At 40.3% G+C, this 14,938-nt stretch overlaps 1 protein-coding gene across 1 annotated transcript in view; it reads right to left on the bottom strand.

Annotated features, from left to right (window-relative positions):
• The window catches only part of PITX3 (paired like homeodomain 3), a 60,326-nt gene extending 47,521 nt beyond the window's left edge, over positions 1-12,805 (bottom strand). Inside the window, exons 1-2 of the mRNA XM_034435247.3 lie at positions 12,609-12,805; positions 2,930-3,062 (exon numbers count right to left, since the gene is read on the bottom strand). Of these exons, the coding sequence (XP_034291138.1) occupies positions 2,930-3,035 (106 nt within the window). The 5' untranslated portion in view covers positions 3,036-3,062; positions 12,609-12,805. The remainder of the gene's footprint in view (positions 1-2,929; positions 3,063-12,608) is intronic.
• Between the last annotated feature and the right edge of the window lie 2,133 nt (positions 12,806-14,938).

Genomic DNA, 14,938 nt, shown 5'->3' on the forward strand with positions numbered 1-14,938 from the left:
TGTCTCCTTAATACTGCATAATACTGTATTCCCCATGTAAAAACTAATTTATTCATATTGAATGCTTAGATGAAAAGATACCATGTTCCTCCACCAAAAAAGACCAATCTTATTTTCTTTTGGATCCCAAAATAAGCACCAGGTCTTACCCTCTTACCTTAGGACCACTGCAGCCAGGCCTCCCATGCCCCGATACCTGCCTGACTTCTTCTGCGGCCACTTGCAGCAGGATGCCACATGGTGCATCATGCCAGTGCCACCACTCGCAAGAGGCTGTATGGCGCTGTTGCACGAGCGGCAGCACCGGCGCAATGAGCCACACAACCTTCTGCTGCAAGCAGCGGCATTGGTGTGACGAGCCACATGGCATCCTGCCGCAAGCAGTGGCACCAGCTCAAGGCACCATGTGGCATCCAGCTGTGCGCAGAGGCACCAGTGTGATGTCCCATGTGGCATCCTGCCACAAGCGGCTGCAAGCAGCCACAGAAGTCAGGTGGAGGCGCAACAGCTGTTGGAGCGTGAGAGGCCTGGCTGCGGCGGTCCTAAGGTAAGTAGGTGCAGGGCGCATGGGGCAGCTCCCCCCCTTCCCACTGAACTTGATTCTTATGCATGTGCCTCACCCTACCTCTTACAACCAGATGGTTGGACATGGTGGGCAGGATCTTAACTAGGGCTTATTTTTGGGTAAGGCTTTTATTAGGCACAAACAGAAAAATCAATCTAGGTCTTATTTTTTGGATAGGTCTTATTTTTGGGGAAACATGGTAGTGGGAGTCACTATATCAAATCTGCCATGTTTGAAGCAGAGATAAAATAGGCTGCCTGGAACAGAGATGAAGTGATATGCCTGTTGACCAGCTATACCCTGAATTACTACAGACAATTACAATTGCATGGTGGAGAAAAGATGATGTGAATCCTGGAAAGATTTCAAAGTAGGCTAGACACTAGAGGAAAAACTGCAGAGGGAAAATAAACAACAGAGGTTTATCATTCAATATGTTGGAGAAAAAGTTGCCTTTTCTTCCATTGGGGAGGTAGGCCTTTTACAGCTACAATGTTTTCTGGAGAAAAGGTCAAGGATAATAGTTGAATAGTTGATCAATATCTGGTGGCTCAGATGGAAAGAATATTGAGAAAAAAGAACAATTGGGGTCAAAGAAGCTGCCAGATTATTTAAGCTTTTGTATACATTTATGTGTTATATTAATAGGTACTTGGGAGTTCCATGAAATAACCAAGACTTTAAGGGGTCATTAACTAAGTAAGAATAGCCATTAATGGGTTCATTTGCATCAACAAGACTTTTTACTGTATTAGTTTTGCCCTAGTTTTCCTCCAAAGTGATGCATATAAGAGTCTCTTATCTAATTTTCCCAACAGCAACCCTGTTAGGTAGGCCGAAGTGAGAGTGACTATCCCAAACTCACCAGTGATCTTCCATGGCTAAAAATAAGGTTGAACCTGGGACTTCGCAGTCCCAGTTCAAGACCTTAACCACTACAACTTCTCCTTGAAAAGAAGCCTGGTATACCACAAGTTTGTGTTTTCTGTAGAGACAACAAAATAATTTATACGTTTAATTTCATTTTGACTAGTCTCACATAGAGCAAAAAAAAGGACCTTTAGGGGACCCCTTCCGATGAAGGAAATTGAAGGGACTGCAGCTTACTTAGAAAAAAGCTCCACTGGTTCACTGGGAATCACTAACAAGTATCTATAGAATTGCAACCCAAATGTTTATTGCTTATGAATGTACTCCTGTATGCTGATATTGAGTCACTTTCTCTACACAAGACTATATGGCCTTACTTATTTAAATTGCACAAATGAAAATTCAAAAAAATCTTCATTTTTTTGAAGATTCTTGAAATTCTTGGAATTCTTAATTCTTGAAAAATCTATTTTTCAAGAGGCCATTCCTCTTACAGACTGTAAGTCTGTAATCACATATGGTGAGGTGATAATTACAAAAGGGCAATTAATAATTAGTTGGTTTGTTATTGTATTTAATTATAAGAGAGAAGATTCTTTCTGCCTGTGGACATCCACACTATTTTGCATAGATAGTTTGTATATCAAAAATAGGGGAACATGCCCTATGCCAGGGCACCTCAGCCCCACTCTCATGCTAATTTCAGTGTTTTAGTAACATGTGGCACTTGTATTTTATCATATAATAAACACTTAAAAGATTTCATCTGGCTTCAGCAAAGTACTTTTTATTTGATGATAAAATTTCAAAGTGTTCATCTTATCAAAATAGCCAGTTTAAATTACATGTATTTCATTATCTTTTTCACGTGACTTTTGAATTTATGTTGTTAGTATGGTTCTGTCAGTTTGAAAAACCGTAGTATGAATAAGATCACAATGCTCTCTCTCCTCAATCAGCATGGTATAAAAGTCTGACAGGAAAGCTGAAAGCGAGACCATTTTCTGTTGTTGCCCTTCTCCTAAAGCAACGAATCTCCACCTGAGTTGAGATGAGCACCTATCCTCCTGGCATTTCAAAAAGCGATTAAGAGAGACAACCTGATAAGTTGCAGTGGATGATTGGATTGCTATTTTTCCCCTTGGAATGAAGGCAAATAGGAAATTTCCCACATTGAATATGGGAATCTTCCAGGTAGTTGCCATTATGCCTATTGAAGATGGGCCATTTTAGGTGGGGACAATGGACACTGACACAGGATGTCTCTCATAGCATCTTCAAACCCTCAGTTTGATCCCATTTCCAGCTCCAAGTACATAAAGAAATATTAAGATTTCAATTATTTTTGAGAGCTGAATTTATATAGTCTACAAACGTTAATTTTTAGAATTTTTCAATACCAAATACTGATGAAAAAACACAAACACACTGTTTCTCTTATTTAAGGAATACCCCCTTTAAAATAAGAAAGAAGATATCTGTTCTCCTACTTACCATTTGCTTGCCCCTTGTGCCTGTGTGCATGTTGAGGTGTCCCAGATTCTGAGAGGGAAAGAGAGGAGCGCTGAGCTTCTGGGTCAGTGAGCAAGTTGAACTCCATCTGCCTGGCACAGGTGCAGGAGAGCAACTGAAGAGATATATGGGGAAGTGTGAGTGGAGAGATATGCTTACCTGGAGTAAATTAATTTCATTGAGACTTACATTCAAGTGTTTATAGCTCAGACCAACAGCATGATCAAATTAACCAAATTTCAATTTATTCCAGAAAGGATTTTCACAGTGAGGCTCAATCCTGGAAGAATATTCTGTATATAGATTTGCAGGCTAACATTTCATGTAAAGTTTTTAGCCATTTTTAAAATAAGGGGCAGTGCAGCTGTATCCTCCACTTTTAGAGTAATTTATTTCTGTATTCTCAAAAGATTAGAGCAATCATATCATTCAATTGGCAGAAATACTCTAGTTGTGAATCTGGTCAGTACCGGTATCTTGCAATTATTTTTCTCTTCATTTTTAACCTGCATGTTTATGAAGTGTATTAAAATTATTTCTGTACATATTTTTAAACAATGAATAATGACATTCTCTCTCTCTCTCTCTCTCTCTCTCTCTCTCTCTCTCTCTCTCTCTCTCTCACACACACACACACACACACACACACACACTTATTATCTGAGGAAAAAGCTTGTTATCTGAGGAAAATCTGAGGACGCAGCTTAGAGAAGAAACTTTAAAACAATATCCATTTCCCCCAGAGAGCAAATGATGATTTGAGACTTGAATACATATATGCATAGGCAAGTACACACAAATACTCATATGTTCATGCATGTACAAACACATTTACAAAGAATCCTGGGTCTATATAGGAATCAGTGTTTTCCTTGATACCTGTTCATGCATTTTGTACATGAAGCGGAGCCCACCAATGATTCTTACTCTTTTGAGGGCTTTTGATTCCAAGAATTATGCAGAAATGCACAGTGCATTAATTTATTGGACTAAATATAGAGATGTGTGTAACTTTGCTGTCTGAATTTATTAAGCCCCTTAGCCCCTTCTCTAGGAAGCAGCAAATTAAATTTCTTACCAATTTTTATAAAATGATCATTTTCCTCATTCTGACATGTGACTGCATCTGCAAAGAGCAGTTTTCTCTCCTAACACTTCCAGTGCAATCCTCAGATCCAAAGTTTTCTCTTTCTCCTGCTACAGATTTACTTGGTAAAGCCCTTAAAACCTCCTTGCAAAAGGTAATTAAGTTTTGCTACAATAAAACTTGGGATGTGGTGGCTCAGTGGCTAAGACACTGAGCTTGTCAATTGAAAGGTCGGCAGTTCAGCAGTTCAAATCCCTAGTGCCGCGTAACGGGGTACTTGTCCTAGCTTCTGCCAACCTAGCAATTCGAAAGCACGTAAAAAATGTAAGTAGAAAATTAGGGACCACCTTTGGTGGGAAGATAACAGCGTTCCGGATGCCTTTGGTGTTTAGTCACGCCGGCCACATGACCATGGAGACGTCTTCGGACAGCGCTGGCTCTTTGGCTTTGAAACGGAGATGAGCACCGCCCCCTAGTGTCAGGAATGACTAGCACGTATGTGCGAGAGGAACCTTTACCTTACAGTAAAACTTCACCAAAGGCTTATCCAGCAAACTTTTACTTTTGCCATACACAAACATGTAGCTTTAGATTATTTTCCTCTGTCAATAAATGACTAATAAATACAATGTTTTTGACTAATTTGTATAATTATCTTTCTCTAATTTTAGGACATGTGGAGAACAGATCACGTTTTAGGTCATATTTATGAAGAAATATTGAAAGTTCAGACAGATTTTCTCCTCAGAAATAATTTGTATACTTAAAAAAGTGGAAAATCAGAGTATGGTGTAATGTTCTGTTATCTGACTTCTGTATTTAATAGATTAGATTTTGATGTAGTTTCTCACTGGTTGCATATATTTGTTTAGGAAGATTGTAATGTATAAGTCATGCCTCAGAAATTTTACAATATGATTATTTGTAATAACGGCTTCTTTTCATTCCCATTCTTTTGTAGATTATTATGGACAATTATTGAATTCAGCCTTTTGAAGTTCTGCTTTGATTTTAATTTGGTCTAAAAACCAGGAAACCATGAGTTCTAATCTCACCTAAGGCATGAAAGCCAGTTGGGTGATCTTGGGCTAATCACTCGCTGTCAGAGCAACGCCCCTTCACAGGGTTGTTGTTGTGGGGAAAATTAAAAAAAAAGAAGTATCAGGTAAATTCATCACCTAATTTACTTATAAAACAATAAAAATGGGATTAAAAGTAATCCAATAAATAAATTGTGGAAGGCACTTGTTATTTCATATATGAATCTGCTCCAGTTAAATTTGAGGCTAGTTCTTTATAGCCAATGCATTTAGTACAGATGATAAATGTTCTACAAAAATAACGTACTTCCTTCCCCAATAAATAATAAAGGTAGTCCTTGACATACAACCACAATTGAGTTCAAAATTTCTGTTGCTTAGTGGAGACATTGGTTAAGTGAGTTTTGCCCTATTTTACGTCATTTCTTGCCACAGTGTTAATCACTGCAGTTGTTAAGTTAATAACAGTTAAGTGCCATTGAAACTTTAAATGGTTACTAAGTGAACTGCTGTAAATTGAGAACTACCTGTATTTCTATATTTAATGCATCACTCCTTCAACTTTTAGAAGCAATCTTTGAAAGCTTGGCAAACAAGTATTTCTTTTTCCTGTTTTCCTTACATTTATAAAATCAGTCAGAATCATACAGTACCTCATGGTTGTTCCTTAATTCCTGACTTGAAACATCTGAAGGCATTTCATCATTATGGATTACTAGCATAATTTAAAAAAAATTATCTTAAGTACAAAATACTTTGTACTGTTACCATACCAATTAAGCCATGTGATGATTTATATTTATTCTTGGGAACCAAACCACTGACTTGCTTTTCCTTGCACATTCCAGACCAGAGGAATATGGGGGGAAAAGAGATAATTCAGAATACTATGTTGATTCTATGTGATTCTGGATGTGATATTTTAGTTTTGTTTTGACCCAGTACAGTTTAACATGGATATTCACTAACAATTGTTCTAGGAAAATCTACATGAACTTGTTTATTCATAACATGGTTACTGAACATAACAAAGATGAACAGCAAATTGAAATGACTTTTGATTGAAAACATACCAAAACTGGAAAACTGGTGCAAGTTTAAACAAAGTCCATTCATTTTTTTACATAGAACTGGAGCAGTATAAAATATCAGAACTGGTTTTCTATACTTCTGATCATAATGGAAGTAAAAACAGGGCACAAGGGAGACCATTATCAACAAGATGAACAGCAACTGTTACTCAGAAGTAGTTAAGGACTGTCAGTAGGACAAGCTGTGATCTACCTCTATCACAGTGTCCCTCTTTGTCAGCTGCTGTTCCATTTGATTTATCTGAACTGATTTTCAGTTTGAGTTGCCAATATCTGGGCCAAATGTACTCTTAAACAAGGTATTCCCCAATTTGTTTCTTCCAATCCTCTGAAATGAACAGATGTAGTTTGCAGTGAAGGGAAAGGACATTTGTTATAAGAAAGGCATAATTCACAATTATTCACAATAATTGCTTCTGTTTGGTCACATGGAATTTAAACTTACCTGCCAAGTACATTGATGTCTAATATATCCTCCAATTAATAACTTTTTTTATTTTCTGATTCACAAGCAAGAAACAATATTTCCATGTTTAGTGCAAAATTAAAATATGTCAACAGAAATCCAACATTTTAATATGTGATGATTGAGCACCCACATGTCTGTCTCCAAATGCCATTTCTAGATCAGATGTATTTTCTATTAAATAGTTATAAATATTTTGTTTTTTCAGCATTGTAAAGTCATGCCAGTGCAGATTTATTCTGTTTATTTCAATTTTGTAAGCTGTGCAAAGTTTATTATAAATACGAGCCCTTTCCAAAATATGAAGTACAGTACTTAATTTAATACAAATCAAATAATACCCATCCGTACATACATATTCACATCCAGCCCAATTCAATGCACCGCACTATAAAAATCCCTCCTTTGAACATTGTGGACTATCATCTACCACATTTGTCCAACTTAGTCTGGGTTGGTAAGGAGAGTTTTTTCAATTTCCCAAGTTAGGACGGAGAGAGTGTGACTGACCCAAAGTGACCCAGCTAGCTTATCTACCCTACGGGGAGGGAAAAGGAGGAACTAGTTCAGTACTTTAACCACCTCATTCATATAGACATATGTGCATGCACTCCTGTTCTCACATACACTATGGAAATGAAGTTTTCTAGTTTGGCATTTTTTCCGAGAATTTAAAAAAAACTTGGACAAACTAGAGGGAGGTGAAAAAAGATTTACTAAAGATTACTAAAACAAGCAAACAAAATAATAAATAATATATTCAAAGGAATTACTTCCAGCTTTATTTAACCTTTGAAAAGCTGGTACACTTAATCAAATTCCAGGCTCTTTACAGAGAGGGTTTTTTTCTTTGACACTTTCTGAAATAAATCAGCAAGTTAGACTACAAGACTAAAAGATTGAAAGGAAAGAGGTGAATGTCTACTAGTTAGTCAATCTCACCTTCCTAATCTAAAAGGCACAGGTAATTGTATAATCCTAGTAGGATCCGACTCCCTCCTCTCAAGTTATTTCTGCTCTGGTGTCCTCCTTTCATTTTATTTTAACCTAGAAATACTGAAAATAATCGGTGGGAGAAGAGGCAGACAAACAGTGGGTTCTTCCTAAGGATTAATTAAAATTCTATCCAACAGTACTTGAGCGGGCAGAAATCTATATTAGCATAAAAAGTTCTGCCCCTGCTAGGAATCATCCTGCTATGGACAAAATGCTTGCAAATATTGTTCTTCTTAGTTATTTTATACAGGGCATATTAAGGATAAAGATGAGTGAACGGTCCCAGTTAGTTTGCCTCTCTAGCCACCAAATATCACAAGCTGGTTGGAGAACACTCACAAATAGCTCTCTTTAATATAGGCTGATGGAAGAATAAATTTTAACAGACCAACAATTTTAGCAACTTGTTCAAAGTCACCCTGCTCTTCTGCAAATGTTTTGTATTAATACATTCAAAAAAGTTCTAATTTTCATCTGATAAGCTCCATCCATCCATCCATCCATCCATCCATCCATCCATCCATCCATCGTTTATAGACACCAAAATCAAAATATGTAATTCTGACTAATATTGTGTTGAAACAAATAACAAAAAAATCAACAAAAATAAAAAATAACAATGAGAACAGAGATAAATCCAAGGCCAACAACAATGATTTCACTAAATGTGAAAAATTTGGATCATCTACCACTCTGACACAATGCCTAGGGGAAGAGACAGCCATTCCAGGCCGTATGAAAGTTCTTGGGGGGTCATCTGAGTTTCAAAGAGTATGTTGTAATAGTGAGCAAGTACTGTGACAAGTTAAATTTCCCAAGTTCCAGCAATGACACTATTTCATAGATAAGACCTGGAGTATTCCCACCCTGCTGAATCTTGTATAATGGGCAGAAATAATCAAAGATAAGTAGTCCACAAATGACTTGGCCTTTTGCCGTGAAGGTGGTAACCAGATGTTGAATTATATTTGGAAGTCTACCAGGAGTCATACCATGTACAATGTGTCATCACACTATGCCAATAAATACTTGTAGGTCTTCAAGGATAGCCCCATACAGAGTGCCATGCAACAATCCAAATGAAAGGTGACCAAACTTTGAATGACTATAAAAAGGATCCCCTGATCCAGAAATGGGTGTGATTTGTGTACAAGATGGATTTGTACAAAGGCTCTCCTAACCATAGCTACCACCTGCTCTTTGAACAGGAGCTGAGAATCCAAACTGCACATCTGATCTATGTTAGTCCTATCTCATTCAGAAATAAAAGAGAAGATTAAAAAAAAAATGGTTTAGCTAGGGTTAAGGCAAAGCTTTCTTTTTCATTTGAATATCCTCAGATTCCAGACACTGGGAAAGAATTCTGATGGCATCACTTAATCAACTAGGATAGAGATATATGGCTGATGCTATCAGTACATTAATGGTTCTTAACCCCATGACTTCATTCAGTGGCCTCATGTAGATGTTAAAAATTAATGGAGAACAGAATCCTAAGGAACCCTGCAAAGCAGGAGATTAGAAATGAAACTCTCCCCCTCTGCCAATCCTGGAAAAATGAGAACCACTGCAACCCAAAGTCAATCTATAAAAATAAATGGCATCAAGAAGATATCAAATAGTCTCCCAGTGGTCCTTCATGTGTTCTTCTGGACCCTCTTTGCTCAAGTGGACCCAAGTCATTTTGAAAAGGGCTACTGGTTGCCAATCTATGATAAGGACAGAAAACATCTTGCCATCTTTATTACCACAAGGTGATTTTAAAAGGTTTTTGCCAGTTTCTGATTGTGCTTTCTTAGGTATCTTGTCTGTTACTATACCTGTGGGAATCAGGCATTAACTCAAAGACTCAGTAAATATAGGGAGCCCAAGAGAACTTTGCTCCAGAGGTGGAATCACCATGGAAGCCAAGGACCAGTGATTGTAAAAGAGATGCTTGACTATAAAATGGCCAGTAGGCTCTGCTGGCTGATTCTACCATTTAGAAGTCACTTAATCGTGTCACCAACAGAGCAGTAAATGAAACATGTCAGATTGTATTTATGATAAAACCTTAATTAGAATAAGGGCAAATCTGTAGTTCAGGAAAGTATGGCTAAGCCTAGCTTGGAGGTTGGGGAACATATGAAAGCAATATCATGAATACATAGCAGGAAAAAAGATGCTGCTGGGGTATATTTGTATCTAAAATACAAAGGAGGAAAGACTCAACAGTCCTGAAATGAAACCCCTCCCATTCCTACTGCAGTGGCTGGTGGATATTTTCTCTCTGGGTAATGATATGCTGAAAGAGGCTACTTCGAAGCCAGAAAACAAACTATTTTGCCTACAAAAATGCCACACTCACAAATCAAAACATCACCATTCAGTGATGACTTGAACCTTGCCCCAAGCAGATGTAGGATAGAGAATGGCAACAGGTCAGCAAATTTTGTGGCAACATCATTTGTGCACATGCTAGTTATACAGAGCTTTAATTCAACCTTTAACAGCTAAGGCCCTTTAAGAGCTCATATTTCTTTCTACTCTCAAAAGCAATTTTACCACCCAGCCAAACTAATTTCGGATTTGCTCTTTTTAATCAAGAGGCACAATTCCAATTCCTTTTATTTTAATCTACCAAGGATAAAGCATGGTATTTGTAATTCTTTGGTCTATGTTCTGTTTTATGTACAATCAGAGGATTGAAGATTACTTTGAGATTATTAGTGCAACCTCCTACAAGAGCGTGAATCCATTACAATATTCCTGAGAGGTGGTCATTTCCCTCCAGCAAAGGGAAGCCCACCATCTCCTGAGGCATCTGTTCTACCATTGAATAGGTCCTACCAAGATCTGCTTCTTTGTAATTTAAACCCATTATTTCATGTCTTGAACTTGTCCCCATTTCAGAAGAGGGGGTGGTCATTCTGGACCCCTCCCCTAATGTCCAGAACGGGGCTGCTCCTTCTCCATTTCAGAATATAACTCCTTCATATCACTGGTGCCAGCTGTGAATTCCCCTCGTTGGCCACTCCTCTGGCGAAGCAGAAGCACTTGGTGGAAGCTTCAGGGATGGTTCTCCTTCGTCGGAGGAGCGGGGGGGAGGAGGCAATCAACCGACTCGGTCTTTTCTAGATGGCGCGCTGGGCTTCCCAGGACCTTGCAAAGCACCCACCAGTGGGCTGCATGCCCTGCCTTATGATTTAATTTGATTTGATTTATATGATTTATATGCCGCCCTTCTCCGAAGACTCAGGGCGGCTTACAATGCGCTAAGCAATAGCCTTCATTCTTTTGTATATTTATACAAAGTCAGCTTATTGCCCCCACAACTGGCGCCCCCCACTTATGCGGCCGCTGGAAAGTATACACACACGCCTCAAATGAAAGCACCCTCTTTGGGCGCGCTGCAGGGATGGTCTCGAGGCAACTTTTTGGCAGAAGCAGAAGGCAGGGCAGTCCTTTACAGATGCGCCTTCCTGGGAAAGTCTACGCAAGTTGCGACCGCCGCTTTTTCCTCACCAGCAGCCACACGCGTGGACTCTCCAAACAAAGGCCGGAGGCAAAGCATGTCCCGTCCCCCCCTTTTGTCTCTTCAGGGCGCCAGCTTGCAAAAGCCGCTCCGCTTCTGGCCCTGCTCTTTCCGGGCTGAAATTCAGCACGTTGGCAGAGCCAGTCCGACGCTCTTCCCTCCCTTCTGCAGCGCGGCCGCTCTTTGAGGGGCCACCACTAGGAAAGCTCCTTCGGGCTCCTGGATCGCAGCGAAAACAGGCGAGCATCTAATATTTGCTTAAGTATATTTGATAGTTACAAGAAAAAACAAGTTCGTGACCCCGAGAAATCCTTCCAGACCCATTCATTTCCCCTGTCGCCTCGTCAGTGAAGGGTGAATCGAGTTGGCGCTCCTTCCCCAGCCGAGGGGATTAAACGATTCGCCCGGCGTTGCTTCTGGTCCGAGTTGAGCAACGTCCGCGGATTTCAGCCTGAGTAGAAAACGAAAGGGCTGCTGCCCCGCGCCCATCCATCAATCCGTTAAAGAGAGGAAAAAACAGCGAATCCCATAGAACGGAAAACTCATTTAAATTCAATGAAATTCTTTGAATCTTGTCCTAATTACATTTCTTGTATGCTATCTTTGTATTCCAATTATTTTAAAAACTACAGTATTTTGATATAAATTTATTTATTTTATTTAAAATAACAAACATGCTAAGTGATGCGATACATGATGCAATATTAATACAACATTGACTAGCCGACTCAGTTTTCATTTGACAGGCAGGATCCTGTCTATCGGATTAAGCAAATTAGAAATGTATTCTGATAGGATATTTACAAAATGTTAATAAAACAACTGAGTGAAAATTAAATACTATATGTTCGGCGCGGTCTTGTTTTGTTAATTAATTTTGTAATAATGAAAGAGTTATTTTAAAGTAACCTCAATTTGGTCTCATAATTTATAGTTCTTTTATTAGCCCAAAGGTCAGTATGGAGTCCGCTTTTTCTACGTGAGCGCCTTTAGTCTCTTCATCCGAAATGCGGCCCAATTCGGTTTCGTCCAGGAACTCGCGCGCTTTCCCTTTCCCACCTGCCGTCGTCTGTCTCCCTCCCCTTTCACCAAAACGAAGGAAAGCCCAGCCGGAGAAGCGCTCGTCGGCTCTGGGTTTATCCACGAGCCAGGTGAAAGCAAACACGGGACCCGGCGCGCCACCCGAAATCAACCCGGCCACTGTCGACTCGGACCGTCCCGCGCACGGCCTCCAGCGGTTTTGCTCTGGCCTGGCCAACGAAACCCCACGCGAGGAAAGGCAGCAGAGAGCGCCGTCTGCCCGCCCTGGACGGCGGCGTAGGTTAAGCAGAATCCGACTGTGGGCCACTTCCTTTGTCGCCCAGCCGGAGGTGATCCCAGGCAAATGGCCGGGCGATTGGGGCGGCGCGGCCGAGCGGGAAAGGACTCTCCGAAGCACGGCCTGCCTGGAGAGGGAGCAGCACTTACAGCTCTGCAGCTCCCGCGGCACCGAAGAGCCGTCGCCCAGTCTCGCCGCGCCTCTGGACTCGGGGCAACGTAAGGCTCCACCTCGTCCCGACACCTTCGGCGCCAGGTCTGCTCCGCCGCAGCACGGAGAAGGAGCCGCCGGCCGAGTGGCTCCCTTGCGCGGGGAACATCGGCTTTATGGATGGGGCCATCGTCGCCCCCAGCCAGCCGCCCTCGGGCAATGCTCTCCTACCCCGCCCCATCGCTCGCTGCGTGCCGGCCGCGGAGCCCCCCGCCTCTTTCCTAGGTGGGGCTCCAGACCACGCCTTTGCCCGAGGCGCTTCCCCGTCGAGAGGAGGGGAAGCCTCCAAGGAGGAAAGATCGCGGAGGGGGTCGCCGGGGGGTGCGGGGGGGAAAGTCCTGAAGTGGAAAGAGGTTTGGGCCGTTCCTGCAAAGGAGACGAGCTTTCTGAGCACTCGGGGGTCAGAACCAGAGAGCGGCTTTGAGGAAGATGCGCACACGGTCACAAGAAAAAGAAGGCTAGGTCCTTTCCTCACTCCTCGATCAATAGGGGGGAGCGAGAGAGCTTGTGCTCCATCTCGATAGTTTCCGCAGCTACTCGCATTGTAGCTATCCCAGCCACCATAGCTTTGACTTTCTTTTCGAGGAAATAAGAGGAAAAGTAGGACAGGGTAAAATGCCTTTTCTAATAATACTTCCCTGCCACTGAAAAGCTATTTCCTAGACAGCGATGACCACCTCAGAGATTTAAGCATTCTCCAAGTCCCTTTAACCATAATTTATAGTAAAAGTTTGGAATAGCTTTACTTACCTTAACCATAATTCTATATATTGTTAGACTAAGGTGGACAAAGGTTAACTCCTTTTTGAGCTCCAAAACTAATTTTAACCCCCCTCAAATATATAATTCTTTTGATCTTTCCTCAACTTGATACAAAACTTTTCTAGTTTCATTTTTGCCTTTTTATTGTATACAAATTGAAAATTCAGCATTCACTAAATAATTTATCTGTATTTCAAAGATATACAGAGTGTAAAATACTTTGTATATCAGAAATGGTGGTCTCTAGTCAACAATAATACAAAAGAACATAGGAAAATGTGATTTGTGACCCTTTGTGAATAACAATTTGCACTCTGCCATACGCTGCAGAAGTGTAAGGTTGGTCCATTCTCAAAACCAATGCATCTGATTAGATAACAGTCAATTTTGGGGCGACATTTCCTTGAATAGGATGTTGATAGGATGTTAATAAGCATGTTGTTGATAATCTATTTGAGCTATCCAATGGATGCATTTTCCTTTTATGCAGGAAATGAAGGATCATCCGTTAATTTGAACAGCTGTGGTGCAAGCTGTGGTGAATTATATTATTTACCAATTTTTATACATATATACTTCTAAGTTGTCCAGAATTAGTGGAATAATGGCTTGTAAGTGTATAAACTCTTATTAATCAATAAGGAAGACTTAGACGCAGGAGTAAGGAAAGTCATTACAGTATAAGCTAGACTTCTAAATGTAAATTAAAGTTGAATATAACATACAAACCTTGGTTGTTTACAAATCAGATTTTAATAAAATAAAGGGCAAGGCTAATGTATTTGTCCCAAACTACCTTGCAGTATTTGGAGGAAAATAATATCTCTCCTCTTCAGAAAACATGGCATATTTAATGTCTGTGACATTAATAATTCTGAGTTCCCCAACCTTTTTGGCTTTGGGAGGGGGGGAGGGGATGGATTCACATGTGCACACACACATGCACTTGCCCGCTGCTATACTAACTCCAAGGAAGCAACCACTATGTTGTTTAAATTTGATACAGCATCGGTTATATGAGGAAGGTAAGTAGAACATGCTGCTGATCTAAAATAAGTTAGACTCTTGGACTAAGATTTACCTTGTTATGACTGAAGTTGTTCTTTCCCTGATCAGGCTGTTATGGGATTGGAACATTGATTTTCAGTTGTTACTGAAATCACAGATAGCAACTGTGGGAAAGAGAACTTTTGTACAATTGCCATTAGTGACTTTGAGCCAGTTGGATTTGGTAGCAGTTATTAATGCCTTGACTGCATCCCATTTGGATTATTGTAACAAATCCCAAGTGAGAGTTCCATTAAAAACATCCCAAGCTGCAATTGATGCAAAATATAGCCGGTAGACTGATAACTGATACGAAGTCCAGGATCCTGTGAAACCTCTGCACTGGTTGTGTACTGTTTACTACACATAATTTAAGCAGTATATGTTTATTTTCCTTTATCATGCTTATAAACCACTAAGTTGGTACTTTAACACATTATACATGGAGTTCCCCTTGAAG

The sequence above is a fragment of the Pantherophis guttatus genome, chromosome 6, assembly GCF_059756535.1.
Source record: "Pantherophis guttatus breed Tessera chromosome 6, ASM5975653v1, whole genome shotgun sequence".
Taxonomy (NCBI): domain Eukaryota; kingdom Metazoa; phylum Chordata; class Lepidosauria; order Squamata; family Colubridae; genus Pantherophis; species Pantherophis guttatus.